The sequence below is a fragment of the Brachycentrus maculatus genome, unplaced genomic scaffold (assembly GCF_059751285.1).
Source record: "Brachycentrus maculatus isolate JH-2025_06_01 unplaced genomic scaffold, ASM5975128v1 h1tg000115l, whole genome shotgun sequence".
Classification (NCBI taxonomy): Eukaryota; Metazoa; Arthropoda; class Insecta; order Trichoptera; family Brachycentridae; genus Brachycentrus; species Brachycentrus maculatus.
The window spans coordinates 2,566,086-2,593,989 of record NW_028280868.1 but is presented as its reverse complement, the minus strand read 5'-3'; the positions used below and the strand labels follow the sequence as shown (position 1 = coordinate 2,593,989).

At 33.8% G+C, this 27,904-nt stretch overlaps 4 protein-coding genes across 4 annotated transcripts; 2 read left to right on the top strand and 2 right to left on the bottom strand.

Moving 5' to 3' along the window:
* The first annotated feature begins 60 nt into the window (after positions 1-60).
* On the top strand, positions 61-9,115 carry LOC148309958 (ets DNA-binding protein pokkuri-like). The gene is made up of 5 exons (XM_088259259.1): positions 61-474; positions 3,550-3,840; positions 5,895-6,572; positions 6,976-7,225; positions 7,584-9,115. Exons 2-5 carry the CDS (start codon positions 3,564-3,566, stop codon positions 7,963-7,965), a joined length of 1,587 nt encoding a protein of 528 aa, XP_088115385.1. The 5' UTR covers positions 61-474; positions 3,550-3,563; the 3' UTR covers positions 7,966-9,115.
* Positions 9,116-11,373: 2,258 nt separating this feature from the next.
* Positions 11,374-14,206, bottom strand: LOC148309957 (single-stranded DNA-binding protein, mitochondrial-like). The gene is made up of 4 exons (XM_088259252.1): positions 14,021-14,206; positions 13,861-13,948; positions 13,652-13,760; positions 11,374-12,657 (listed from the first exon to the last, which is right to left on the bottom strand). The coding sequence occupies exons 1-4, from the start codon at positions 14,033-14,035 to the stop codon at positions 12,426-12,428; spliced, it is 444 nt and encodes a 147-aa protein (XP_088115378.1). The 5' UTR covers positions 14,036-14,206; the 3' UTR covers positions 11,374-12,425.
* An 823-nt stretch (positions 14,207-15,029) lies between these two features.
* LOC148309956 (inosine-5'-monophosphate dehydrogenase-like) lies at positions 15,030-17,602 on the top strand. The gene has a single exon (XM_088259279.1). The coding sequence runs from the start codon at positions 15,343-15,345 to the stop codon at positions 16,885-16,887; it is 1,545 nt and encodes a 514-aa protein (XP_088115405.1). The 5' UTR covers positions 15,030-15,342; the 3' UTR covers positions 16,888-17,602.
* A 4,039-nt stretch (positions 17,603-21,641) lies between these two features.
* LOC148309955 (rab proteins geranylgeranyltransferase component A-like) lies at positions 21,642-27,655 on the bottom strand. Its single transcript, XM_088259278.1, has 9 exons — positions 27,460-27,655; positions 25,978-26,182; positions 25,515-25,680; positions 25,189-25,432; positions 24,770-24,992; positions 23,913-24,262; positions 23,134-23,282; positions 22,742-22,870; positions 21,642-22,299 (listed from the first exon to the last, which is right to left on the bottom strand). Exons 1-9 carry the CDS (start codon positions 27,503-27,505, stop codon positions 22,135-22,137), a joined length of 1,677 nt encoding a protein of 558 aa, XP_088115404.1. The 5' UTR covers positions 27,506-27,655; the 3' UTR covers positions 21,642-22,134.
* Positions 27,656-27,904: the final 249 nt, after the last annotated feature.

The following is a 27,904-nucleotide window of genomic DNA, read 5'->3' as shown; positions in this document are numbered from 1 at the left end:
CCCTCCGCCCCCGGCCCCGCCGCGCGCCCTCCTGCACCCGCGTGCTCGCTTACCTCATTCAGTTGAAGCCGGGACTTTGGGCCGATCGCACGTTCGCGTTGGCAGTCTGAGTCTGGCGATCGCTATCATTTCGACTTTGTGACACTTGTTACGCTTCCTTCTACGCGAGAGTTACTAAACAAAGTGAGTGAAACATCAATAAGGTACTATTGTGTATTTTGAAAGACTCATTAACTATCTAAATTTAGTGATATTATTATTGGTGAATGCGGAAGTGTTGACTCCAATCTCGGAGTGCCTGATAACAATATTACGTCCGCAGTGGGAGTTTACACGATCTCGAGTGCTACGCACAAATATCTTATGTTGTTTAAAGCGAGTGATATTACTGTTGCAGTGAAGTGTATTTTGTGACAATTATTTGGATACACAGGAAGTGACAGTATTTTATTATACACGGGGAATTTATTTGAGGTACGTTTCTAGAAATATTATTATAAAGTAACCGATCTCGCTAGATATGAAAATGCACCTGACGCGCGTTTCCTTATCGCTGTAACACCATTAATTCTTTTATAACGAACAATAAAGTTTTGCTAAACTCTCGCGGGAACAAATCTCACTTTGCTTCGCGATAATTCCTTTTCTTTATCGTACGAATCTAAACTTGGAAAAGTTTATCCCTGGCAACAGCACCTACTTTATATCCTCAACTTACAATCTTATCAGTAACTTAGTGCGGATTACACTTTTATCAAAATCATTTCCGGTTTCGGGAATATTATAATGTACACGCATAAATATCGAATGTAGGTATAAAACGCAGGTAATTAACATCACAGAAATTTGCAAGTATTCGTTAGTTTCATGAAAAAATAATATACCGTGCCAATAGTATTTTTCCACAAAACCAAATACCTGTTAAATACATATGTAATATCACGTGCAACTTTGGCATAGTAAATAAACAAAATCCACCAAAAAATCTTGTTTCAAGATTCCAAGACAGTGAATTCTTAATTTCATTTTTACAAACATCTGGAATTGTTTCAATGAAAAGTTTACCAGTTAAATTTATCGGAACCTCGTAAGATATTCAAAATAGATATGTAGACTTGTTCAATTAAGAACGAACGTTTATTTTTTTAAATATATTTTTTGCGCGCGGAATTCCTCCTTTACTAAACTCGATTTTTTCAACTTATCGTTCGTTTTTCGCGGGAAATGAAAACATTTTTATTTACACTCAGTTTATTGTTAAAAAGGTTAAGAGTTCAATATAATTTAATTCTATACCAAAATACCCATAAAATCTTCTCTGAATTGACTCCGATGTATTTATTGGTCACTCAGTTTTATAAACATATTATTTTATACTAAGTTGTTGGTTTGTCTTTATTTTAAGTTCTTCACGCGCGCCATAAAGTTTTTAAGTCAAACTTATTAAATAACCCATTATGTGTGATTGAATTAAAATGAGAAGCTATTATTCTTCATAAATGATTAATAATTCGTTTTAAAAACATATTCATCACAAATCAGTTACAAAATAATGTCAATCCTAATCACTTAACGCGAAAGAGCAATCTTTTTTAATAATTTGGGTATTTTTTTTTATTTGAAATTAACTTGCTATATCGAAAGGATACCAACTTTACAAAAATCTGATAACCATTTCCGGATTCTTTCAAAGTCGCGACCCTCACGTCTCCTTCAATACTACTAGCGACATCTGTGTTCGTTATACCGTTTCGTTAAACGCTCTGTCTGGTGGTCATCGTTCAATTTCCGGTGTAGAAAAAGTTCTAAATCTTCAAGCAATGTAACTTTAATTTATAAGATGAGGATAAGACTGTTTTTTTTTGCCATGAATTCAAAAATTATTTGCAAATTGTAAATGTTCTTTATTGACGTACTTTATTTACAGTCTTTTTATAGGAGGCTTACCGTGTTATGAATTTCACGGTAAAATGTTTATATTGTAGGATCCAAGAAAAAAAGATATACCCTTCACTGTACTTAATTTATAAATTTTATTATATATAAAGACAACATAATAAAGTGTAAAAAATATGTGATCTACTCAGAATGAATAAAGTAATACATATTCGAAAATTAAACAGTATAATATTTTTTTAATAAACCAAATTAAAAACCTATTTGATGCCATCTACTTGCATGTGTGAGTAATCTTACTTTTAAAAATATTGAGTCGCCTTTTTTTATGTATTTATTAAATTCTAAGAACGAAAATTTTAGTCCAGAGTTTAATAATTTACCTACATAGTTGAATATAATACTTGTACCACCTTTTTTTTATTGTCAATAATAATTACCGGGCACTATCTCTCATACCTACTGAGCAATATATTTTTAATATGAATAAATGTAGAAAAACTATTATTTTTCTATAATCCAGGAGTCGTAAAGCATCTAGGTTTATATTGAAGTAAAGTTATTCTTTATTTTTATTAAAAAAAAAAACAATGTTTTAATTCTTACTATTTTTTCCATTTATTTATCAAATCATATTAACTCTACAGATTTTAAGATCAAATATCTTATGTTGCTGTCAAAGTGTTAATAAATTCAATTTTATTCTATTTTATTTACAACTCCACTGACAAGACACATAAGTGGCACAAAAAATAATATAATTATGTATTTATTTTATGAATTTATAAATGTATGTACATATGTTTATATGTAACATATAAATGAAAATATAAAATATTATAATATTTTTTTCAAAATTTTATGACAAAAATACTACTTTATTTCTTGTTAAGTCTTGTTATGCGCCCTTGAGGTAGTTTTTTTACAAAAATGGCGCTATATAAATCATCCAAGTTTATTATTATTATGGCTCTTTAAATAGTTTGAAATAATTTTTGTTGGTATTGAATATTATCCTTGAGTAATTGGTATTATTGCTACCTAATGAGCTGCTTAGACTCACAGAAATAGTATGAAATAAAGTATTTTTGTAAGTAATAACACAAATACTTCTCTTTTTTTTAAACTAAAAGTACTGGAAAAACCTAGTGAGGATATATTTTTAGTTAAAAAATAGTTTAGATGTGTATGATGAAATACATAAATAAATCTGGCCTAAAGTGATCACTTTACACACATGTAACATTCATCAATTCTAGAATTGAGCCAATAGAATTGGTGAGAATGTTATACTACCTGTACCTGTGATGGTCGTAAGCCCTGTAAATTCCTAGACTTCCATATTCTTCTTCATCTATGCAGAAATATAAAAAATTATGTAAAAAAATAACTTCTAATTAAAGATAATCCAGATTTGTGAACAAGTATTTGGACACACTCAAAATGTTCTAAATAAATAAATATTTGTATATTAAAAGCATTGATAACTTTGTGGTATGGTAATATAACACTCTCCATATCATTCCTCATTTACTTTGTATAATACAACTTTTATAAACACTTACTCGTGACTGTATTACATTATTAGATCATTGAAATAAATTTATTACAATTTGACATTTGTATAAAAATGTTTATATTTTGTTTTTGCAGGAAAGGAAGTGGTTATGAAGTTGCTACCACTGCAGCTGCCCCCCCTCGGTACGATGGAGAGAATGCCGCTGCCGTTCAGCCCCACGGACCTGCTGTGGCGCTACCCGCTGAGCTTCCCGCCGCCCGCGCAGCCCCCCGCCTCGCCGCTGCTGGACTACAAGACGCACCTGCCCGGCGCACTGCCTCCCGACCCGCGCACGTGGGCCCGCGAGGACGTCGCCACCTTCCTCAAGTGGTGCGAGAGCGAATTCGACCTGCCTAACTTCGACATGGAAATGTTCCAAATGAACGGTGAGCTCCCATTCCCTATCATTTGTATCTGTACTTAACACATTGTTTAGTTTCGGCACTCACTTTATATTAAGACATGATGAAATTGTAAAAGAAAAACACTTTGTTATAATAAAATAATAATTTCTAGTGGTAAAAAACAAGTGTTTTTTTTACAATTTTAAGACATTGTTTGCAGGAAACACTTAGAAGTACATACTGCTGGTAGAGAGCAGGATACACTTATAAGCGTTCTATCTTACTATGCTTACTTTATATAGACCGCGAGATGCCAAAAAAAATTGTACAGACCGGAATTGGGTTTAAGGTTACTTGCGATTAGTATAACACCCTTATCAGCATACTAACTAGATTTATTTTTAATTTATACCTGCGACTGTAATAATAGGTTTATCGTAAATTTCTGCGGTATAGTCATCCACTAGTCATATCCATGTAAACTATTTTCTCATAATCCTCTTACATTCATATCATAGTCACTATCATTTACAGACTAGCAAAGACAAAAGAACTAAACAGAATTATGCGCACAATTTTAATGAAATACTTATTTACATAAACATATATCAATGACCTTATATTAATAATGAAATACGCAATTTCCATTACTAATGCATTAGCAGAAATTACTAAATTCTCGCTCTCAACCGATTTCACTTATCAAAATGCCAAAATTTTACCTAATTTCACTACAAAAGTAAAAACTCACTTATTTTTAGTACGTAGACAAAAAGTTATAACACTAAAAGATCCTAATATTAGCAGAAATGTTAAAGAAAACACTTAATACTGTTTGGAGGAAAAATATTTAGCATTTAAGAAAAACGATTCGGTGATGGTTTTTTTTTAGCTTTTCAAATATTGAAGTTTCTTATTAGAAACATACTTTTATTAATGAGATTGTAAATCGAATGAACATAGTGAACTTCACGCAGTTTTTATTGTTATCATGTAAAACATTTAAACTACTCTTCTGAAAAATCAACAACCTTATGTAATTTGTATGTTTCCCCTCTAAGGCATCTAAATATATACTTCCGTCACTAAAATAACAATATTTATGGGTTTTCCCCTAAATTTCCAATAATTAAAAGAAGAAAAAATTATACAAAACATTCCTATCCTTCTTTTCTTTATCTAAATCTAATGGCTGATTAGAGCACTCCATTGAATCGATGTTGAATTAATATGGCTATTATTTATTTGAATTTATAAAAATAGGATAATCTATATTATTTCTGGTCATGTTATGAATGATTACTAGATGTAACAGTCCACTGCAAAATAATAAACAATTATATTGGAAATTCAAGCATTTTATATTGCCTATTAGGAATCGAATCAACCTCTTATGTGGTAGCTGAACAGTTGAACGATTACACAATGGAGACAAATAATCAAAGCAAACTAAACCACAAAACAAAACATTAACAGTTATCAAAAAGTATTTGAGTATGTATTTAAAAATATTGAGAATGAGTATAGTTTTATTATTATTGTTAATATGTCTTTAAAAATCCTAATTACTGGTTTATAATATCTTCAATATCACTTCAGTAGGAAATAGTACTCTGGCTACATCTTATACTCCATCGAAATCAAACATGACCCATGAAAAAAAAAATTATATTTTAAAATTTCCACACAATATTACTTTCCAGGAAAAATAAATAATTGAAAATTATCGACGCATATAATGCCATAATAAAATTATGTAAAAATAATTTTAGATTTAAATAAATTACTTTGAGAATCATGTCTAACTTTATACTGTCTGAAACCGTTAAATTCCTCTAGTAAACTATTTTTAATTTGCGTATATAATTTGAAGCAATCAGTTGTGGTTTTGATGTTAATTAATCATTATTGATTATTATAAAATTATATGTACAATGATACTAATTTTAATGATATTTCACTTCGAAATACTTCTTCTCTTAAAGTATCCACCTGCTAATTATGCATTGGAAGATATTTATCTAAATTGACAATACGCTATTTGTGTATATGGAGAACTTTTAATTCTAGGTTTTAATTTTTATTATCTTTTTCAGGAAAAGCCATGTGTCTTCTGACAAAGAACGATCTGGGAGAGAGATGTCCGGGAGTAGGAGACGTTCTGCACAACGTGCTGCAGATGCTGGTGAGGGACGCCTCCCTGCTCGGGCGCCTGCCCTCCTCCCCCGTCACCCCCACCTCCCGCGCCCCCTACCCCCTCTCCCCGCACTCGCACCCGCCCACGCCCAACTGGAACCTGCTCGGCCAGCCCTCCGCCGAGTCCACCTTCCAGCAAGCCAAGCACCTGGCCCACTTCATCTCCCAATCGAACTCCGTCACGCTGAGTCCCGCTCCCTCTCTAGACAGCCAGACAGGCAGCCCCCAGCACGTGGAAAACGGCACCGCCGCTAATTACGTCCAGACGATGTACGGACACAACACCGCCAGCTCGGGGAGCAATCAGTCGGATTCAGATGAGGATAGCTACCAAGAAAACAGCGCACGACTGACGTCCGCCGTGAGCTCGGTGTCGCAGAGCACCCCGCCGACTACGCCGAGTTACGGACAGGCCCCGCTCTGCCTGCTGCCGCCCCCGCAACCCCGATCCCCCAAGGAACCCTCCACCCCCTCGCAGACCTCCTCGGTCCACTCCCCACTCACCCCGGGAGGATCCAGCGCCTACAAAAACATGCCTAGAGAATTCTTCCCCAACGATATGCCAGAACCTAATACAAGTGAGTATTAGTATTACATTTTTCATTATATTTCGCAAAACTTGTAAACATACAATTAAATTAATTACTTCTGGGATAATATGTCATTGACACTGTCTACCGTTGCTTTACTTTCATCTTAGCCAAAAATTATTTGAAACGATTTGTTTTACCTGCCCTAGAAAAAAAGAAGTTACACCAGAAAACATAAAATGTGTTGTTGTTGTGTTAAAAATATACATTGTTGCAGAAAATGAATTGTTTTATAAAAATATTAAAATTCCAGTGTTCATTAATTTCAATATGATCAAATCACTGTTTACAGATATGTTTTAATTTTCATATCTGAAGCCATCCAATCATAGTCACGAACATATTTGAATGATTTTGCCGGTTTACTTACAAATTGTTATTATTTTTCCAGATGGAAGATTACTGTGGGACTTTCTGCAGCAGTTGTTGAATGACCCGAGTCAGCGATACACCAACTTCATTGCGTGGAAGAACATCGATTCTGGAGTATTCAAGATTGTAGATCCCGCGGGACTCGCAAAGTTGTGGGGAATCCAGAAGAATCACCTCTCCATGAACTACGACAAGATGTCCCGGGCACTACGATATTATTACAGAGTCAACATCCTCCGAAAAGTTCAAGGAGAAAGGCATTGTTACCAGTAAGTTCATTCAATATTGTTCTCAAATTTTAAAATCACTTTGAAATCATAAGCTTGATGAGAAAAGTTTAAAAAAAATAATCCAGTGTATCTTCGAAATTCTGAGGATTTTCATACAGTTCTATTCTATGGTGATTTCTTACTTTAAACTACATACATGTACAAAATGTCTTCCATAGGATATTAATTTCTTTGTCTATTTTGAAATGAAAAGTACACCTTAGTGTAAAAAAATGAACTCTGGGTCTTGGACAAACAGTCTGTGACTAATCTTGATTATTTCAAGGATTGCTACACTTTGAATATTCTCGCATACTGTTACTATTTCCAAAGCTAACAATTGCTTTTTTCTTTGCAGATTTCTGCGCAACCCCACAGAGCTGAAGAACATCAAGAACATTTCTCTGCTGCGACAGCAGATGAGTCCGACCCGGGTCCCCGGGCAGAGCGTGCCGGCTCCCCTCTCCCTCACCATCAAGGCCGAGCCCAAGGAGGAGGAGAGCTTCCCGCAGCCGTGGAGCCAGGGGGCGCCGGACGAGGACCTGCCCACGGACCTCAGCATAACGGCCGACTCGCAGTCCCGCAAACGAGCGCACCCCGACTCCCCCAAGCAGATGACCCTCTCCGACAAGCACCGCATCAGCATGATCGTGGGAGAGAACCTGCAGAAACTCAGCCGCCAACGGGAACTGCACTACGCGTCGCTGAACATGAAGCGCGAAGAGAGCTCCGTGCAATGATGACCGGAACATCCCCCGCGTTCGCCGTCGACAATTACGCCAAGACTGATCCATATTTCGTAATGTGCAAACGACAAATATACATAAGTGATAATGTGATATGACACTGGAAACTATATGTGCCAATATTATTTAAGATAAGTATAGTATCGTTGATAGATTATCAAGTAAATTTTTATATTTCGAAGCGAACCGGCTGTCAGACGCCGAGTCAGCGGGTGTGATTAAATTAAGGATTAAAAATAAACCGTAAAGAATGTACAAATATTATATTTCCGGAACGATGTGTCGGTCTGTATCCGGGTAGCGTTATTCCGGAATTCTCCCCGAGTGAAGTTTCGATTCGCCGAGAAACATTCCACGGTTATAGGCAAAATCTGAGTTCTTCCAAAGTGAATGAGTTACACCGTTGTTACCTACAACAGTGCACCATATTTCACCTTGCGAGAGCGATTCACTCAATCGTTTCTTTGAAATACATACGATATATTTTTTATAAGTGTAACTTTTCTCTAAGATACAGACACTTTTGTATATATAATGATATATATCGCCCGACGATTCATGAAGAACAAATAGTTAAACTTCTGTGATAGTACATCGTTGGGGGAATTTAATATTACCAGCTATATTTTTCTGTGATCTCTCATGTGGATACTGTCTGAAGAAAAATATACTGAAACTTGTAAATATTTGAAAAATAAATATTGTCATATATTTGTACGTGAAAATATGTTTAAAGATAAAAGAGCTTTATGATTTATAGAAAAAAGTATATGCTAATGTTTAACTCTATATACGGAGATTAGTGTGGCCCGGGAATCTTCCGGCCGAGGGAGACTAAGAGCAAAGTAATTATTCCTCAGGAACTTTCTGGGTACTTGTAACTTCAGGGTAAATAACCAATAAGCATATTTACACAAATTTATTTTATTAAAAGTAATAGGAATACTTCAAATTCGGGAAATTACCTGTAAAATTCACGGCCTTTCATTCGTCTCTATAGTTATATAAAATAAAAAATATTTAAGCTTGTTGGAATATTTACCAAATACATTATAAGATATTGTAAGATAGTTCTCAATAAAAATGTTTACTTTACATTCTGTTATGTAGAAACAAATGGAAAATATAAGTGCATAGAATGCAATCCAATGTCTTTTTATTTATTTATTTGTATGAAATCATATTGTCCATCATATATTGAGTATGTAATTCCTAGACTCATGGTAAGGGATGACTTCAAGAAAACTCGGTTGATTAAATGGAGTATATTATCACATCGTTGGGGGGTGGTTTTTTCATCCACCCCTACCCTAATTAGTATACAATTAGGGTCGTATACTAATCACAAGTTACCACAAATCTAACTGCAATCTGTACAATGTTTTTTGGCATCTTGCGCTGTATCAAAAATTAGCAAATAGAACGCTTATAAGCGTCTCTCGCTCTCTACCATCAGTATGTTAAAGACACTTAAGCGTTTCCCGCAAACAAAGTAGAAAAAGGTAAGTAGAAAAAGGTTTACTGTCAAAACTATGAATATGTGAAATAGCAGTACAAAACAGACTCCTGGTACCAATCCTTATGCATGGATCTGGAAAAAGGATAAAAGCAGCCTGAACACATTAAAAATATAATCTCTCACACATATGAGTGACAAAGCAATGTATGATAGACATCTTATTAAAGTAATACGGAAAACCTTCGTCATGTAGCAGTAGTTTGACTACCATACTGAAAGTTCCAGGTTTGATTCCCAGGAGGTTAAAATAAATATCAGTGATTTTTCTTAATATTTATTTGATGTCAGCCTGGACAGGTAACTGAACCATAAAAATAATCACTGTCTTCATGTAATTAACGTTCAAGATAACACTTCATGATATGATGCAGTGGTCTATGCACCATTGGGTGCCATTAGGGATTGAAAAAATGAGAATACGAAAAGTTGCAAGGCTGAGATAAGGGCTATTGATAAAAGTAAGAAGTGTAATAAGATGGTTTGGGTGTGTTTAACGATTGAGTGAGGTAAGAACAGCAAAATAAATTTATGAAGCAAATATGGTTGGAAGTCGATGCTGAGAAAAGCGTGATTCAAGTATATTCATGTACTTATGATGATATGCCAAGAGTCAGAATAATTGGCAGATATGTATAACGAAGATGTGGGAGAAGAATTGTGCAGACAATGGTGCGCCATCCTCTCTGCCTAACCCTGCATGTAGCGGCATTCTCAGTGGTTAGTCATGAACATAAATAATTAAGAATTAGACACACAACAGAGGGAGTTAATTGGCTTTAATTAGTGATAATTAAGATAAAACTTCTAAGTTATGTTTGTAAAACTTTTTGATACATATTATTTTAAATATATTTTTGAGGTAGCTGCTGACAGTTTTTTTTTTCAATTCGCCATTTATAAATACAATAATATCTACATTACGTTCTGTTGTGGGCTACAAATAATATAGTCTTGAAATCGGGAAAATATAAATGAGTAAGAACACACTTTTAGGAAAATATTTATTAATCTCTCAAATGAGAATATAAAACTATAAACAATTTATACATAAAAACTACAATATTTGTAACCAGTATTGTACGTTGTGTATATTGGTTTGATAACATTTCCACATATCACTACAGAGTTTGGCTAAAGTTTTATATATAATATAATACAATTATCTGCTAATTATTCATGGGTAAGGAAAACAACTGAGGATAATTTCCACAAATAAAAGAAATTGAAAATACAAAAACCAAAGATGTCAACTTATATTTACTAACCTGCTTGGTAACAACAAAAAATATATATCGCTCACTCCTTTCAAGAACTTCATAAATCAAAAAACTTGATTTTTCAGGAAAACGTTTTAAAAGTTTAAAACTATAATAAAATGTATTAAAATAAATATCAAGCCACTTATTCAACTTTTTATTGTGCAACAGATTCTTTTAGGTAAAACCTGAAGGTTTTTTCTTCATTTGAAAAATATTTAGTATATTTTAAAAAATTATTAAACAATACCTTTTTTTCAAAATGCAATATAATAATATTCTGGGCATTTTGGAACATGCACAACTGAAAATTGGCAATTTTTGATTTATGACGTTCTTGAAAGGAGTGAGCGATATTACATTGACATAGATCGCCAAAATCTTGCATCCAGAATTAGACTAAAGAATGGTATTGTATGTATATACATACACATAAATTAAAGACTGATTTATTATTATTCATAGTACAATTCAGATCTTTTATAGATTCAAAGTTATCAGATTAAAGTTTCAATCTAAACGAAAGTAAAACTAATACAGCAGCAGTGGGATCACAGGTCGATATATAAATTTTTCTTGAACCACATGTTGAGAATAAAATATCAAAAACTTCATTTATTTTGTACATTTTGTGAAATGGGGGCGACCAATTTTTCCACCATTAAACAGCATTGCGTTTGCACAAATGTTATTCAAACAAAACTCAACCTCTAATTTGTAACATTTGATAAAACCAAGGCGTAGATCTGCCATTTTAATAGGTAAAAAATTTCATGGTGTGAAATTGCTGTGAAAATTTTGTGAACGCTCTTAATGTTCTTTATGACTAGGCTTGCCAGATATCTGAAATATTCAACTGGGACTCGGGAATGGCCCCAGCATACAGAACAGTGAAATAAATGACAAAATAAATTATCATAAATAATCCTTCACAGTTGAATACATATTTAGTTATTTGACTTTTTTGTCATCTATTATGTTGTCAATCAAACCTTCATCCGCACCCCAATGGTGCATAGGGCACTGCAACATATAAACGCAGTATTATCTTGATCGTTAACACATGAAGGAAAGGTGATCAGCCCTCCGCTTCAGGTACCAGTCCAGGGTAATATTGAATAAATATTAGAGTGAAAAAATCACTTTTATTTGAGCCACCCTGGGAATCGAGCCCGGGACCTCCAGAATGGTAGCCGGGCGAGCTGACCATTACACTACGGAGGTGGACAAAATTATATTATATTTTAATCAAATTTTGTCCGCCTCCGTAGTGTAATGGTCAGCACGCTCGGCTACCGTTCTGGAGGTCCCGGGTTCGATTCCCAATGGGGGTAAAATAAATATAAGTGATTTTTTCACTGTAATATTTATTCAATATTATTATCCTGGACTGATACCTGAAGCGGAGGGCTGATCACCTTTCCTTCATGTGTAAACGATTAAGATAACACTGCGTTTATATGACGCAGTGCCCTATGCATCATTGGGGTGCGGATAGGGGTTTTATTATTTTATTATTATAATTGAATTAAATATTTACCGGGACGTGAAGTAAACCGGCAAACCTATTTATGAGTTAATGTTAGTGGATATTGATTACCATCAACTTGTGAGCCCACCACAGATATATTTTTATAACAAAACATTGGTAAAACTAATTACTGAGAACAGAACATATTTTAGGTTTCAGCAACGGCGTTTCCCTGCAAAAATATCACATCGTCGGCGATTATTGAGGTGGTCATCCTAACTTGTCCATCTTCAGTTTTAATTTCCCCGTAAGTTAGTCTTCCGGTGACGTATACACGCTGACCTTTCTTCAAGTAGGTATTGACCGTATCTCGTAAATTAGGTTTGAAGATACTGACTCGGTGCCAATCTGTTCGCTGTAGCAAGTCCCCCGTCTCATACCTGGGCATTAAAACATTCAGACTAGTAGATTCAAGTATGCAAGAATGGTACGCATCTATCTTTTTTTTCTCGATATAAGAGATCCAACAAAAATAATAAATTGTAAATGCAAACACTTGTTTTTTTACCACTACAGTATTATATTTATTTTTAATGACTAGTTACGAAAGCTATACTTGCTTTCATCGACAGGTGAATAGTAATACTGTCGATAAAAGCAACTGTAGCTTTCAAAAATAGTTGTTAAAAATAAATATATTTTGAATATTGAAAGCATTAACTTTGTGGATCATAGTGTTATATTACTTTGAGAAATAAAAAGATTTTGTTTTTTGATCCACTCACTATGTGAGTGGATCAAAAAACAAAGTCTTTTTATTTTTCAAAATAATAAAGTTAAAAGTAAATACAATACTTAAGTGGTAAATACAAGTGTTTTCATATATAATTTAATCATGTCTTACCAGAAAGTGAATGCCGAAACAATAGAATTTGATTTTACACAGATTTTTTTTGTGTTATTTATTAGAAATAAATAACACAAAAATTTACTAATAAAGCAAACAATTATTTGTCACTGGTGATACAGACAACAACAGTGCATGGTGCTGACGGCATTTGCGAGAGGCTAGTATTCAAAAATTCCACTACCCAAAATTCAAACCTCAATTTATGAAAACAGATGGAAATAAATTTTGCTTTTATACATGGCTTATTCTTAAAACTTTTGATGTCTTCCTTAATGATACTGAAGAAAAACATTATTTTGTACAATCAAATAATAAAATTAGGCTATGGTAATCTGAGCGGCATTAGGCCAGTGAATAAGTCAGCATTATTGAACAAGATACACTCAAATTCGCAAAATTAAAATCCGGACATTCAATCAATGTATATATGAACGGTTTATTGAAATTCGTTCACAAATGAGTTAACTAAGTTATGACATTTATTGTTGTCTTGTAAGAAAAAGTTTGATGGTTTCAAGGAATACCTATAGTTATTATGAGTAGCGAGAGAAAAAGTCACCACAGGGCGCTCTTCAGAACCCCTCAGTTGAGGGTCATTACCAACTCTACCGAGCAGAGTCACCTGGTTGATTGCTGAAATGAATAATTATGTAGTAACTACAAGTAAAATAAAATCCAAACACTATGTAATGAGATGGGAATATTTTACTAAAAAATAAAACAAATAACTTACATTTTTCAACTCTTGCGTCATTTTTAAGTCCAGCAGTGGTGTGGATATTATTCTTTGGAATGCATCGACCAATAAAAGATGAAAAAATCTATAAAATATTAAAAATAATATAACCAGACGTCGATTATGAATATTAAGTTATTACAAATATTGAACTTACCCTGGAAGTAAACATGGTTGTGTTTTAACCAGACGACGATTTTAAGACGAATCAGCTGGAATTTTGAAATCTCAACAAATCCGTACCAGAAATGATCAGATGGATTACTTTTTTTGCTTTTAGGAAATATTTGTACACAAACAAAGAAAACAGACGGTAAATTTACCGCCTAAATATCAAAGTAAATTCGAGGTTAGTTTAGACAAGATTTTGTCTATTAATGACCAAAAACAATAATTTAGAATGAACCATAAATATTTCTTAGTGTAAAAGGTAACCATACACAAGGCCAAATTTTTTTAAAAAGGAATAACCCGCAATGCCTCTATTTTAGAAGTTTGTCTCCATGTAGGGTAGGGAAAAGAAAGATATATGTGAAAAATGTATTCCAAATACCCAGATTTATTTAAAATGGATATTTTTAAAATTCATTTTGCAATTGGCGGAAATCGAACCCACAACACCAGTTTCGCATTCAAGCGTCTACCGATTACGATTACGTCACGGCACCTGTCTAAACAGCACGGTGTTCCAACTGTCCAACAGTTGGTATAGACAGGTGAATATTTGCATGAATGTATTATGTATGGCACAGGATTCATTGCCTCTCAATCTTATAGTAAATTCTATAGTGTCACCCATTCGGCCGTGCGTTCCATTCATTGATGGTTTGAAGTCACACATCAAAATGGTGGGAATTAGTTTGTTTCTATCATACGTTAAACCATTGCATATTCCGTCGTTATTTTAATTTTAAATTCGTTGTTAACAATTAATGATAATGTTGGTTATAAATTTCGACACCGATGAATCATACAAATTTATTAAGCTTTTTGTGAGATGTCATTTATATCTCCATCAATTTTTTTTCTTGTTTTGTATTTGCTTTTTCGTTGAATTTACGTTTTCTGTTTGAAAAACCTGCCTGTAAACTGACAGGCGTACACATTTACCTGGATAGATAAAGTAAACTTTCTGTAACCATAAAATACATGTCTCCGCTGTCTGACAGCTAGAATCTTTGGACACATGTTCTTGATCGGTTTCGACGTGCTATTTAGAATCGTTCGGAGATTTGCCGGTCAACGTGTAGTTTTTTTTTGTATATAAAATATTACTGGAAGTAATTAAATCCTGTTAGACTATTCTGACATCCCAATATAAACCAGAACTAATCTTATTCTTAAGAATCTTTTTGGTATTCAACTTCATACAAGCATTATATTTGATTAAGTGGCTCGGGAACACCACGTGTTTGTATTGTGTTTCAAAAGTGTAATTGTCACGAAGCCCTCCATCACTACTCGATCGCCTTAACGACGATGGCCGGAATCGAAGCACATACCGAGGACTTGCGAGACGGGCTTTCGGTTCAAGAAATGTTCGCGTCAAGTGAAGGGTTGACTTATAATGATTTCTTACTTCTTCCCGGCTTCATCGATTTTAGCGCGGACGATGTTGACCTAACATCGCAACTAACTAAAAAGATATCTCTCAAAGCTCCGTTCGTGTCCACTCCTATGGATACTGTAACTGAGGCCGATATGGCTATAGCCATGGCGCTCTGCGGCGGAATCGGAATAATCCATCACAACTGTTCCGCCGAATATCAGGCCAACGAAGTATCGAAGGTAAAAAAATACAAGCACGGTTTCATCAGAGACCCCGTATGTATGGGTCCTAAGAACACCGTGGCTGATGTCATCCTATATAAGAAGAAGAATGGATTCACGGGGTACCCTGTGACCGCTAATGGAAAACTCGGAGGAAAATTAATCGGCATTGTTACTTCGCGAGATATCGATTTTAGGGAAAACAGTCCTCACTTATATCTGGAACAGGTAATGACACCCATCGATTCCATGATTACCGCTAACTCCGGAGTTACTCTTCAAGAAGCTAATTCCATTCTAGAAACGAGTAAGAAAGGGAAGTTACCAATTGTGAATGAAGCCGGAGAACTCGTCGCGTTGATCGCTCGCACCGATTTGAAGAAGGCGCGCAGCTATCCCAACGCTTCCAAGGACTCCAACAAGCAGCTCCTCGTGGGAGCCGCCATCGGCACTCGCGAGGAGGACAGGGAGCGCTTGAAGCTCTTGCAGAGCAGCGGCGTGGATGTCATCATCATAGATTCCTCTCAGGGAAATTCCATTTACCAAATCAAAATGATTAAATACATCAAATCCGAGTTTCCCAACATCCAAGTAGTGGGCGGTAACGTAGTGACACGCATGCAAGCCAAGTCCCTCATCGAAGCCGGAGTGGATGCCCTCAGGGTGGGGATGGGGAGCGGCTCCATCTGCATCACTCAGGAGGTGATGGCGTGCGGCTGCCCGCAAGCCACCGCCGTGTACCAAGTCTCTTCTTTCGCCCGTCAGTACGGTGTTCCCGTTATCGCGGACGGAGGCATCCAATCCGTGGGACACATAGTCAAGTCTCTGGCCCTGGGAGCCTCCTCTGTGATGATGGGATCTCTGTTAGCGGGTACTTCCGAAGCCCCCGGAGAGTATTTCTTCTCCGACGGTGTCAGACTGAAGAAATACCGGGGAATGGGAAGTCTAGAAGCCATGGAACACAAAGACGGCAAAGGGGCGGCTATGAGCCGATATTTCCACAATGAAACGGACAAGCACCGAGTCGCTCAAGGAGTTAGCGGAAGTATCGTAGATAAAGGTTCGGTCCTTAGATTTTTACCATATTTGCAGTCGGGACTCCAACACAGCTGTCAAGATATAGGAGCCAAGTCGGTTTCTGAACTGCTAAAGATGACTTATTCCCAAGAGTTACGTTTTATGCGTCGTACGCATTCGGCTCAGATTGAAGGCAATGTTCATGGTCTATTTTCGTATGAAAAACGACTGTATTAAAGTCTGTTACTAAAACATTTTATTATTTTTATTAATAAAAATATCCAATAAGTCATTGAAAAATTTTCTCGTTAGTTGTAGAACTGATTCTCTGAAATTGACAGACCAATAGCAAAATTCTTTAAAAATATTTTAAGGATATTATTTTGTGATGAAAGATTTATTTTTTAAAATGCAAAATGAAGAACATAACGCAGTATACCAATGTATTTCTTATTAGCCACCAAAATATTCTTTGATCCTCTCAACTCAGTGAAAACATTTTTAGAATATTATATTTTATAATAAATGTACATCCGTATTATTTATCAAGACAAATGCTGTATGTACAAAACATGACTGATTTATATAAAATTATTAAAATTTAATCGGGCATTTATGTATGAGCCAACATATAAGTTTTTACAAAATTATTACATTTTATGTTTAGAATACGTACGATTTTTGTTTAACACCACCAAATTGTAATAGTGCTTGAATAGACTGTGTGAATATAATTCCATCAACTAGTTAATTTTATTCCCATATGAATTGAGGGAAAATATGTTCTGAATGACTATTTTTACAGGCATTACAGGATGTTCTTAAATGTATTAGTTAGTACCTATTAAGTAGAAAATAAGCTGTCTTCTATTTTTATTATACATATCCTAATTTTTGTAGCTAAGTGGTTACTATTTCATACTATTAATATGACAATTTAAAAATAATTAGAAAAAAACTGAAAAAGATCTCTCATTTTTAAAATATATTTTTCGACGTGTCTTTAGAAATTATTGTAAAGATTGTTTACGAATTTACTAAAAATATGTATAACCATTATAACCTGTATACATGACAATCAGTATTAAACGGGTCCAGAGTATCTAAAAAGCTTTGCATTCCAGACGAATTAGCCGATAGACATCTCACGCTTCAATCAACTACGCCAATTGCCATAGGTAAGGTGATCTTAGCAGTTCACTAAACTTGGCAAGCGCGCCTTGGCTGTTGTGGGCCTGAAAGATCGTAGCACCTTCCACCAGTAGTTAGAAACATAGCAAAATGATCTTTGGAAAATACTAAAAACTTATTCATCTACAAAATCATTTTAATCATTTTCTTTTCTTCATAATTGAATCTCAAGGAAGCGCCCTTGAGGTAGTATTTAACGTAAATAGTGCTATGTGAATTATTCAATGTTATAATTGATTATTGTTAAGTGACCGTTGCAAGACAGACTCGAATCTCATGTAAACTCGAATCAATGGCAATTCAGATACAAAATCTCAATGGGCGATTGGCAACATGAATATCTCATGGATCAGGTTGCTGGTCATGTATGCGGGCTTTATTACATGTTAAAGACTCTAGGTTACTCTGCAAAGAAGACATTCAAAAAGTTTTCATGAATTGTATTTGTATAAAACAACTTGTGGTATTCTAGGGCCTTAAAAGCAAAACATACTTGAAAGCAATACATTAGAAATCAGCCTAGTCAGAAAAACCGGTAAAAAAACAAAAAAAAAATGTGTATAACAGAATCTGTAATACGTACTACTTTTTCCTAAATGAATTATATGTTTAAAAATGATCTTTTTTTATTTAAGGGTACTTAAAATAGTTGTAATACCTTTTTAAAATTAGTTGTGTGTATAAAAATGATAAATGCAATTAAAATATGAGTAAGGTATAGAATAAATCTCTTAGAATACTTTCACAATGGTTTCAAAGAGAAGGTAGTATTTTGATAAAAAAAATTATTTGAAAGGAGACAACAAAATGTGATTTCAATATATAATTTTTAAATTTATTACCATTTGTTATTTGTTCTTATAAAAATATGTATTAAAAAAAATCATAAGTAAAAAGTTTTTTTATATGGTGTTAGTCTTTGGTGTTATTTGTAACCAATTCATGTTATTTCTTATACGATGCAAATAGTTAATAACTAACTCACATATATCTCTAATTGTAGTAACGTGATGTTAAAAGGTTTATATCCTCTACATATTTGGAACATTTTAATTGTACAACTCGTTACATTATGCTGTTATTAGGCAAATGCCGGCGACACCGCATTGGTGTCGTGTGTAAAACTATTGAGATGCCAGTAACATTATCCAATATCGTATGACAATATTCTCGAAATTTTGTGAAAATAGAGGGACAGGATGGCTTATGATCTGCCGAAAACCACTGGCCCTACCAGCATGAAACAAAATAATGCAGGCCAGGCATTCAAACAGCATAGTGTTAATAATATTCAAATTTTCTTTAAGCAAAAGTATATTATGCTCCTTTGTCTACGTAAATGCTTCCTTCTCTCTAAATCCATTATAGCTATTTTATTTAAATATGAATTTGTCTGAAAATGAATAATCCTGTTTATATATTCAGAATGTGTGTAAAATTTATGAATCATTCTCAATCTCTTGGTGCCATCAAAAAGTATAATTATATATTTTAATATGAAATCTATTCTGTGTAAAATAATATTTTTTAATGAATTATTTAATTCTATGAATCTCTAATTGATTAGTAAATATGTATATATTTTGTAAACAATTATTTTCCAATTAATTCTTTCTACAAACAGATAAAGAGCTTTTAAAAAAACTATTCTAAAATAACTCAATTCAATGCCATTTTTAGTGACATGAAAAAAATATGAAATTTTTAACACTGTTTAATACCTATCGAACAGAGAAAAATATTTCTTCTCTCAATTTCTTAATGTGCAATATGTACTTGGAAATATATTTACATTTGCACAATCTTTACAATACAATATGTCTTTTAATAATATAACAGCGGTTATTCTACCATCTGCATACACATGTAATTAAATAAAGGTGATTATTACTACAAAAGTTTGTAAATTAATTATATTTTAAAGATGTAATTTAGTAATAACAAAAATATGTATTATACATAGAATGGTGTAAGCATGTCCCAAGTACTTCTTGATTTTGTAAGTAATATATGGTTTTATTTTGTGACGAATCTAATGAATTGTTTTTTTATTAAAAAAATATATTTATCTAAATTGCAAATATAAACCGTATTTCGTATTTATTTAATAAATCGATTTCCATATCGCTCACTCCTTTCAACAACGTCATGTATCAAAAATTGTCAATTTTCAGTTGTGCATGTTTTCGGAATGCCCAGAAAATGTACTATATCCCAGCAAAAGCGGCATATTTTTAACTTAATATTTACCTGCTACAGGGCAGACAGTGTTGTTTTTTGCATTTTGAAGAAAAGGTATTGTTTAATTATTTTTTTAAATATATTAAATATTTTTAAATGGAGAAAAAACCTTCAGGTTTTACCTAAAAATATCTGTTGCACAGTAAAAAGTTTAATAAGTGGCTCGACATTTATTTTTAATACATTTTATCATATTCTTAAACTTTAAAAATGATTTCCTGAAAAATCAAGTTTTTTTATATATGACGTTGAAAGGAGTGAGCGATCTGTATTCTTTAAAAAATCTGAAATAGAGATAAGAAATCGCTTACTACTTTTTCTAAATTATTAGTTTATCTTCTTCCGACCTTTATCCGCACCTATTATTTCATATAGCATTGCATTCCATCGATTCAGTTTAATTAATATTATTAAAACAAGGTGTTATATGGAAATCGAACCTGGGACCTCATCCACGGCAGCCAAATACCCTATCTGCTTCACTATGGAGGGGAATAAAACATTAAATTCATCTCGTATTTTAGTTAAATGTTCATTTTACTAGTATACTTTGCGTAATAAAATATCCAAACTGGCTTTTGGCTTCGTACTTTGTTAAGAGATTAATGTGTTTGTAAATGAAAGACAATGTGATATTTAAGTATTTATTATAATATTACGAGGTAATATAAAAAAGTACTTATGAACTTAAATAGGAATGCAACATAGCAAATTGAATGAGGAGTAATATAAGTATTGGTTTGAAGGAAAATTAGCACAATTTAAAAAATCCATGTGTGGTTACTATAGTTTTACCACTACATATAATAAATATTATCTTAATGTAAAGGGAAGCATGCACCAAACTTAATTTGATATACATATGTGAAATATTTATCCATCCTTGTAATAAGATTAGTAAAATTGTTAACTGTTATGCTGCGTACCCATTTAACGAACTTGAACCACTCTGCCCAAATGCAAGATTTGCTTCAATTTTGTTTGGCGTAGAAGTTTCGTGTTCTGTGGGTGCCCTGCATAATATAAATACTGTTTCCTACCACTATTTCCAATTGTTTCCTTTAGTTTGGTTAACCATTTTATTTTTTGTGCAGTCCATATCTAAGATAAAACCACATTCCTAAAGAATTAAAAATATTCTGCTGTTTTACACTTAATTTTTTTTAATGTATCAAAGTACGTATATTCAAATAAATACTTTCCACACAATCAGTTTTTTTTCTTCATAATTGAATACTTTAAAATAAGGAATGATTGAAGATTAACTCGAAGAAGATCGTGACAAAGTATTTTCATAGATATTTATTCCACCATTAATTCCTCTTTTATGAATGGTATAATCGAAATAAAATTTTAAAAAATTAATGCACTGCACTGAAAATATAAAAATTTTTGTAAAGAAAAACAAAAGGATATTAATGATTCACGGTATTTGACAACTTTTAAATCCTAATTTTATAAATACACCATTTGTAAGTAAAGAGTTCATGGTAAAAAAAAATGTAAGAAAATATTACATTGCGTTACCATATTAACCCATGCATTGAAGCACGTGCATATTTATTTATTTTCTTTTCATATTGACGAATTGTGTTAACACCATTTTTTTGTGTTCCATAAACACTAAAAATTATTAAAGATTATTAAACTATAAGCACTTTCTTTATCGATATTCAATATATCAAAGAGCGTTTCCAAACTTTTAGATATTTGGCAAACATCTAGATATATGATAAGCGTAAAACAGTAAGCTTCCATTCAATTAAATAATTGCTTGATAACATGATAAAGCATATTAATTGAAAACTTATCAAATCGTTAAAACATTGTAACTTAAGTCTTTTTTCGCACATTTTATAAACCCGGATTTTATGGGCAATAAAATACGGATGCGTCCAACAAATAGGACTGGAGGCTCTGCAGTCATACATACATAACATGAATGTAAGCCAAAAATGTCATATTTAGGCAAATGCCCTTCCACAAAACTCGCTCTTTGGAAAAATCTCATTTGGTAAAGCTGCCCGTAAAATCCGGGTTGTGCTCTTTAATTTATTCTGCTGGATTAGCGGGTTCCTCAGTTTTGGGGTCGTTTTCATTCTTCTCGAATTCCGGGCCGGCTTCGGCGTCGGTCCCTTCGAAAATGATCTCCTCTGGATCTGGAGCACGCGGCAGAAACTCAACATCCGGGCATATCTTGGAGAATATTTCACGGCCCTGAAAATTCACAAATACATACCCATGACTGAATGAAGACTAAAGATATTAGAAGAGTGCAGTCCTTTAAAAGGATGGCTAAAAGCTGTCGTTGAAATTGATTTGTCTATATCACGGTAACAAAAAAGTATTCATGTACATTGGAACCTCAGATTATGAACTCAATTCACTGTGTATGTATGTAGCCCAAAAGTAATTTTGTTCTAGGCTCTCAGAAAAATCCAATACAAAATAATGGAAATTCAGTCTTAACTAAATAGCATTTTTTTGCTATTAAAATATATTTTGAATGCAAAATTGCTAAATTAGCGAATGATTTAACAAGAATGTCTGCTCTCAATTTGTATGCAAATTCTACATAACAATTTCTAAAAAGAGCATAGCTTTTTTAAGTATAGAGTAATGAAATACTAAGTATCTACAGAAGATGTTATATTTTTACCTGTTTCACCGCATGATCGAAGTCCAGATCGATGTCCGGGCCAGAGCACAGGTGAATTTTATCAGAAGAAGTATCGCACATTCCAGGCTGACTTGTATCCACCATGTTGAAATAAAAGCTCCATAGCACCTATATAAATATTATACAAATATAAATCATGCATGTATGTTATAAACTTAAAAACAAAATTTAAGAAATAAAATAATCATTATAAAAATAAGTTGATTGACTGCACCGACTAAATAAAATACATAATTTGATACGCTAGCTTGGAGGATAAAAACATTTGTGAATTTACTTAGAATACAATGTTTTAAGATTCAATTTAAGATATACATTTTTTTATGATTCATTTGAAAAACTCTACTAAAATAAGATAAATAAAAAATAACCTGCGGTTTGATCTTCTCGGTGGAATCCCCGCTATCTTTCTCCGGTGATTCCACAGTGTCACACTCGGCAAAATTCAGTAATTTCTCAGCATAAACTTGGAGATCTTCTTTAGCTGTCTTGCTTTGGGGACAAGTCATGTGAACCAGATCTGTATAAATAAATAAATAAGTTTAGAACCAATATAACCAGAAATGGGTCATAGGGATTGCAATTTCGCAAATTGGGATCCTGCAATCCCACATAGATATCGCATCATTCCAGCGTATGTAAGATCCACGCAGGATTCGCTACGTTTATAATTTGCACAAATGTAACTATCGGCGATCTTATAAGACCTGCATAAAAGCCCATAACAATCCTCATTATTGCAAGTGAATCAATTACTTATTACAGAGGAGTTTGATTCATACAAATTATGAAGAAAAAAAATCTTAAAAACTTGTATTTTCATGCTATACATTAAATTATTATTTAATTGGCAAATTCGCATGTACACAATTAAGAAAATGGTATATATGCATGAATATAGCATTTTAAGTTTGGAATTGTAATCGCTAATGCCACACACAAGGTCATCTTAATTTTTGGTATAAATAATTAATGTGCAAAGCTGCTCTAATTGTGTGAAGATATTTTTTTAAACAATATCTTGAAAAGTATAACAATTTGCAAAACCACATGTATGGTTAGATTAATCCTAAATGATTTCCTTTACCACCCATGAAATATTTTCCATCAATATGTTACACATCCTTTAATGAAAAAGTAATATACTCACAGAGTCCCTTGGGACATGAGGAAGTAGACGGTCCCAACTCGATGACCGTAACCGGGTCATTCATTCCTTCCAGAGGAGGAAATTGCAAGAGAGTAAGAGATTCCTTCTCGAACTCCAAGATACTTCGGTTTGTCACGAACACGGCCCTGGATATTCCCTTAGTAAAATCTGCATTGGAGAGGAATTCCTTTGGTGCCTTGTCGATGCCCATCACAACATGCTCGCAAGAGAGAATTTTATTATTACTGTGGATTTGAACGCACTTCTTAGGATCATCGGCGTTCTCATTTATTTTTATAGAATCAATCGGTCTCTTCAGGCAGTATATTCCGCCAAATACTGCACACAGTCTAAGGGCAATAAAATGAATAATTATACATAACACAAGTATGATTATTCGCACAAATATAAAAATGGCAAAGGATGTTCATTTATTTATTAAAAGTGATTTCTTCTTCTTCAAACCCTCATCTGCACCTGATGGTGCATAGGGCACTGCATCACATAAACACAGTGTTCTCTTGATGATTCACACATGAAGAAAAGGTGATCAACCCTCTGCTCCAGGTACCAGTCCAAGGTAATATTAAATAAATATTAGAGTGAAAAAATCACTTATATTTGTTTGACCCCCCCCCCTGGGAATCAAACCCGGGACCTCCAGTACGGTAGCCAAGCGTGCTGACCACTATGGAGGTGGACAAAAGTCCAAAAGTGATTTACTCAAATATAATGCAAAACTTAAACTGGTTTAACCCTAGTTTAAAATCAAAAATACTTTTTCGTATCTGATGTGTGAGTATGAATATTTGTTTTGGGAATGATTACCAATACTTACAAAATTGGCTTTAACAAACCTGCAGAAGCACTGAGGCAATTCTCCACAGCCATACATAGACCAAAGGAATGGAGTATTCCCGTATCTTCCCAAGCTGATGAGAAATCTTTTGCATCTATAAATACCATCGAAACAAGGAGTGGAGTCAGTTCCTCCGGCTATAGCGTACAGCACGTAATGGATAAGATTTCCGGTCAATTTCTTGCTCTTGAGAAACTCCAAAAATGTTTTATTTTCCACATCTATAAAAGATTTTTCATTTAAATAAGCAACAAAGTATGTTAATTATACAAAATTAGTTATGACTTTTCAAACTGAAAAGCTATAGGTGGATCGTAAAGATTCATATGGATTATTTATGATATTTAAGCCAAATTGTGGTTAAGCTGACAATTGTCACTTTACAACTATGGTTTGCAGCTGGTATTAAGACTTCACCTTTAAATTCCTCATGTTCCTTGGTTTTTTCATATTCCAAAAATGATGTAAGAAGTTTCATCAACATTCGTTTTTCAACGACAGAAACGTGTTTAGTAGCAAACACATCCGCTCGGGAACACGGGACGGGTTCTAGCACGTCACCAATCCATGTGAGGACTCGGTTCACGCAACGAAATTCCGCATACCTGGCGATGTTAGATGAAATCAACAGCTCCACCAACTCTCCCCGAGAAAAAAGAAGCTGAAATAACAATAGAAAATAATTGCCAATGTACACAATCGGTAAAAATATTTCATATGTTCAGAATTATTGGATTCTATACCTTCGGTGCCAAATCAACGTTAAATTTTCGATACTCGTTTTTCAATTTATTTTGAGACCAAACAGGCTTAGGTGCCGGCTCTTTGGCTTCTTCTGGTTGAGTCGGTTCACCCTCAATGTTCAAATTCTTTACTTCCTTTTCTATATTCTCTTCTTCCTTGATAGATCTAAGAAAAACAACAAGTCAGTTTCCTGCCAATTGTGACATCAATCATTGCACAGAGAACTAGTTTGAATAAGAAAGGTTGGGTTTGATAAAAAACACTGAAACATTAATCGGATTAAAATATGTTATAATTGGAATTTTATCCTGTTGAAGAAAGAGTATGTCTGAAAACCGGTAGACTAAAATCTCGACAAACTAAAATAACAAACATTTTGTTATAACATATTTCCATTAGTATAAGCCCAGTGATTCATGACCCAACATCTTCAAAGTATTACTGAATAATTGGAAGTCTTACTCTTTGATGTACCACTGATCTTCGACATTAAAGATTCCAAAGTCTCCTTTCGAAAAGCTCTTTCCTTTGGCATCCTCCACGAGTTTTTGCAACCCTTCAAAGTTGAAAGATGCCCACAATCCTCCGTAAAAGTCGCTAGAGTCGAGATGAAGCACAGTTTTCCCAATCCTACTAGCTGCAGCTGCAACTATGGACTCTGTCATACCTTTTAACAAAATTATATGGTTAGCTTTATATATAAATACCCCCCTCCCCATATATAAATATCCCCACTAAATAGTATAAAATAAATTATATAATAGAATGCATAGTAGAATGACTTGCTTGAGAATAAAAAGACTAATGCTCAGGGTTGTGGAGTCATATATATGGAGCTGTTTTGGAAGCCGTCTTTAACCAAATGACTTTGATTCAGTAAAATATTTAAGAAGATTGAATACAAAAAATATTTAGTTTCTGGCTGAGTTGGAACCGTAAAGCAGCTTGTGCATTACATAGAATTTTACCGTCCGGCAGTCCGGTTTTGAAAAATGAAAGCGACTACGACAGTTTAGCGTGAACGAATTTATGCGCAACGTGTTCATGCACCAATCAAGAGCACGATCCGAAGAAAGATGGACAAAAGAACAAGCCAATCTAAGCCAATCATCTGTTTTATATGCTAATTGACATGCCGGACGGTAAAATTCCGTGTATTGTCCGGCAGTTCGTTTTTTTTTTTTTTTTTTTTAAATAAAAGCGACTACAACAGTTTAGCGTGATTGAGTTCACACGCGCCATGATCACGCACCAAACCGGTGCGCTTCGGAGTAAGACGGACAAGTGCACAAGCCGATCATCGTTTTTTTCATGCTAACCGGACTGCTGCACAGTAAAATTATGTGTAGTACACAAGCGCTCTAACTGAAGCATAGGGAAATCTGCCAATTAAAAACTACTACACATCATTATTGCTTTTATGGTTAAAGTTTGACAGGAAAGAGAAAATGCGAGAGTTAAATTCAATTTTTAAGTAGTGATAGATGAATTTTGACCTAAATTACGGAACCAACATTTTTTCAAATAATACGTAAATTAAGAAGTACAAATAAAAAGAGCTCAATTCATTCACATAGCAGCTTTTTTTTGTTACCGAGATTTTTACGAATTATTATTTCGAGATCGAATTTTAACCTATGTCATTGGTTTTCTGGGTAAGTTTTAAAATCCCTTCGTTCCGTGACATGTTGGCATCGGAACACCATTTTATAAAGCTGATTGTTCGTCACATATTGCATTCCACAAGTCTTTTCTTATTTGTAGTATCACGTATTTCATACAGCATGTGTTTTCATTTTGAATAATTTTCACTTTTCTCGAAATTTTCCTCCAGCGATTTATTGAAAATAGTAAAAATTGCATTGTTAACGAATTCTATAGGGCATACGGTGTTTCGCGAAGTGACTGGGTGTCTTAATTTATGTGCAGTATGTAAAGAAATACCTGTTCCGATGACGATTACATCGAAATCTGTCGGCAGATCGTCCATTTTGATGTAGGTTTTTAACTACAGAAAAGTAAAGTGAAAGGAATAGTTTCTCGACAAAAACGTATGATAAAAATTGATTTTTGACAGATGCCTTTCAAATTTTCACTTTGACATATAAGAACATAGACACGCCTACGATATATTCTAGGTATGTATAGAGTTATAGACAATAATGTAATTATGGGTTTACAAATCTACTCTTGACCATCTCTTTTTTGTGGTGATAGCGTAGTATACCTACTTGCACAATATAGGTAGATATATAGTTTTAGATCCCGATTTTCTTGCTATGAAACGCGAGTGTTTTTGCCTAGAATTTTCACTCATGAATTACATGAAATTATAGTAACTTTAAACATAAAGAGTAAATCCACTCACAAGTAGGCATAGGCTATGAAA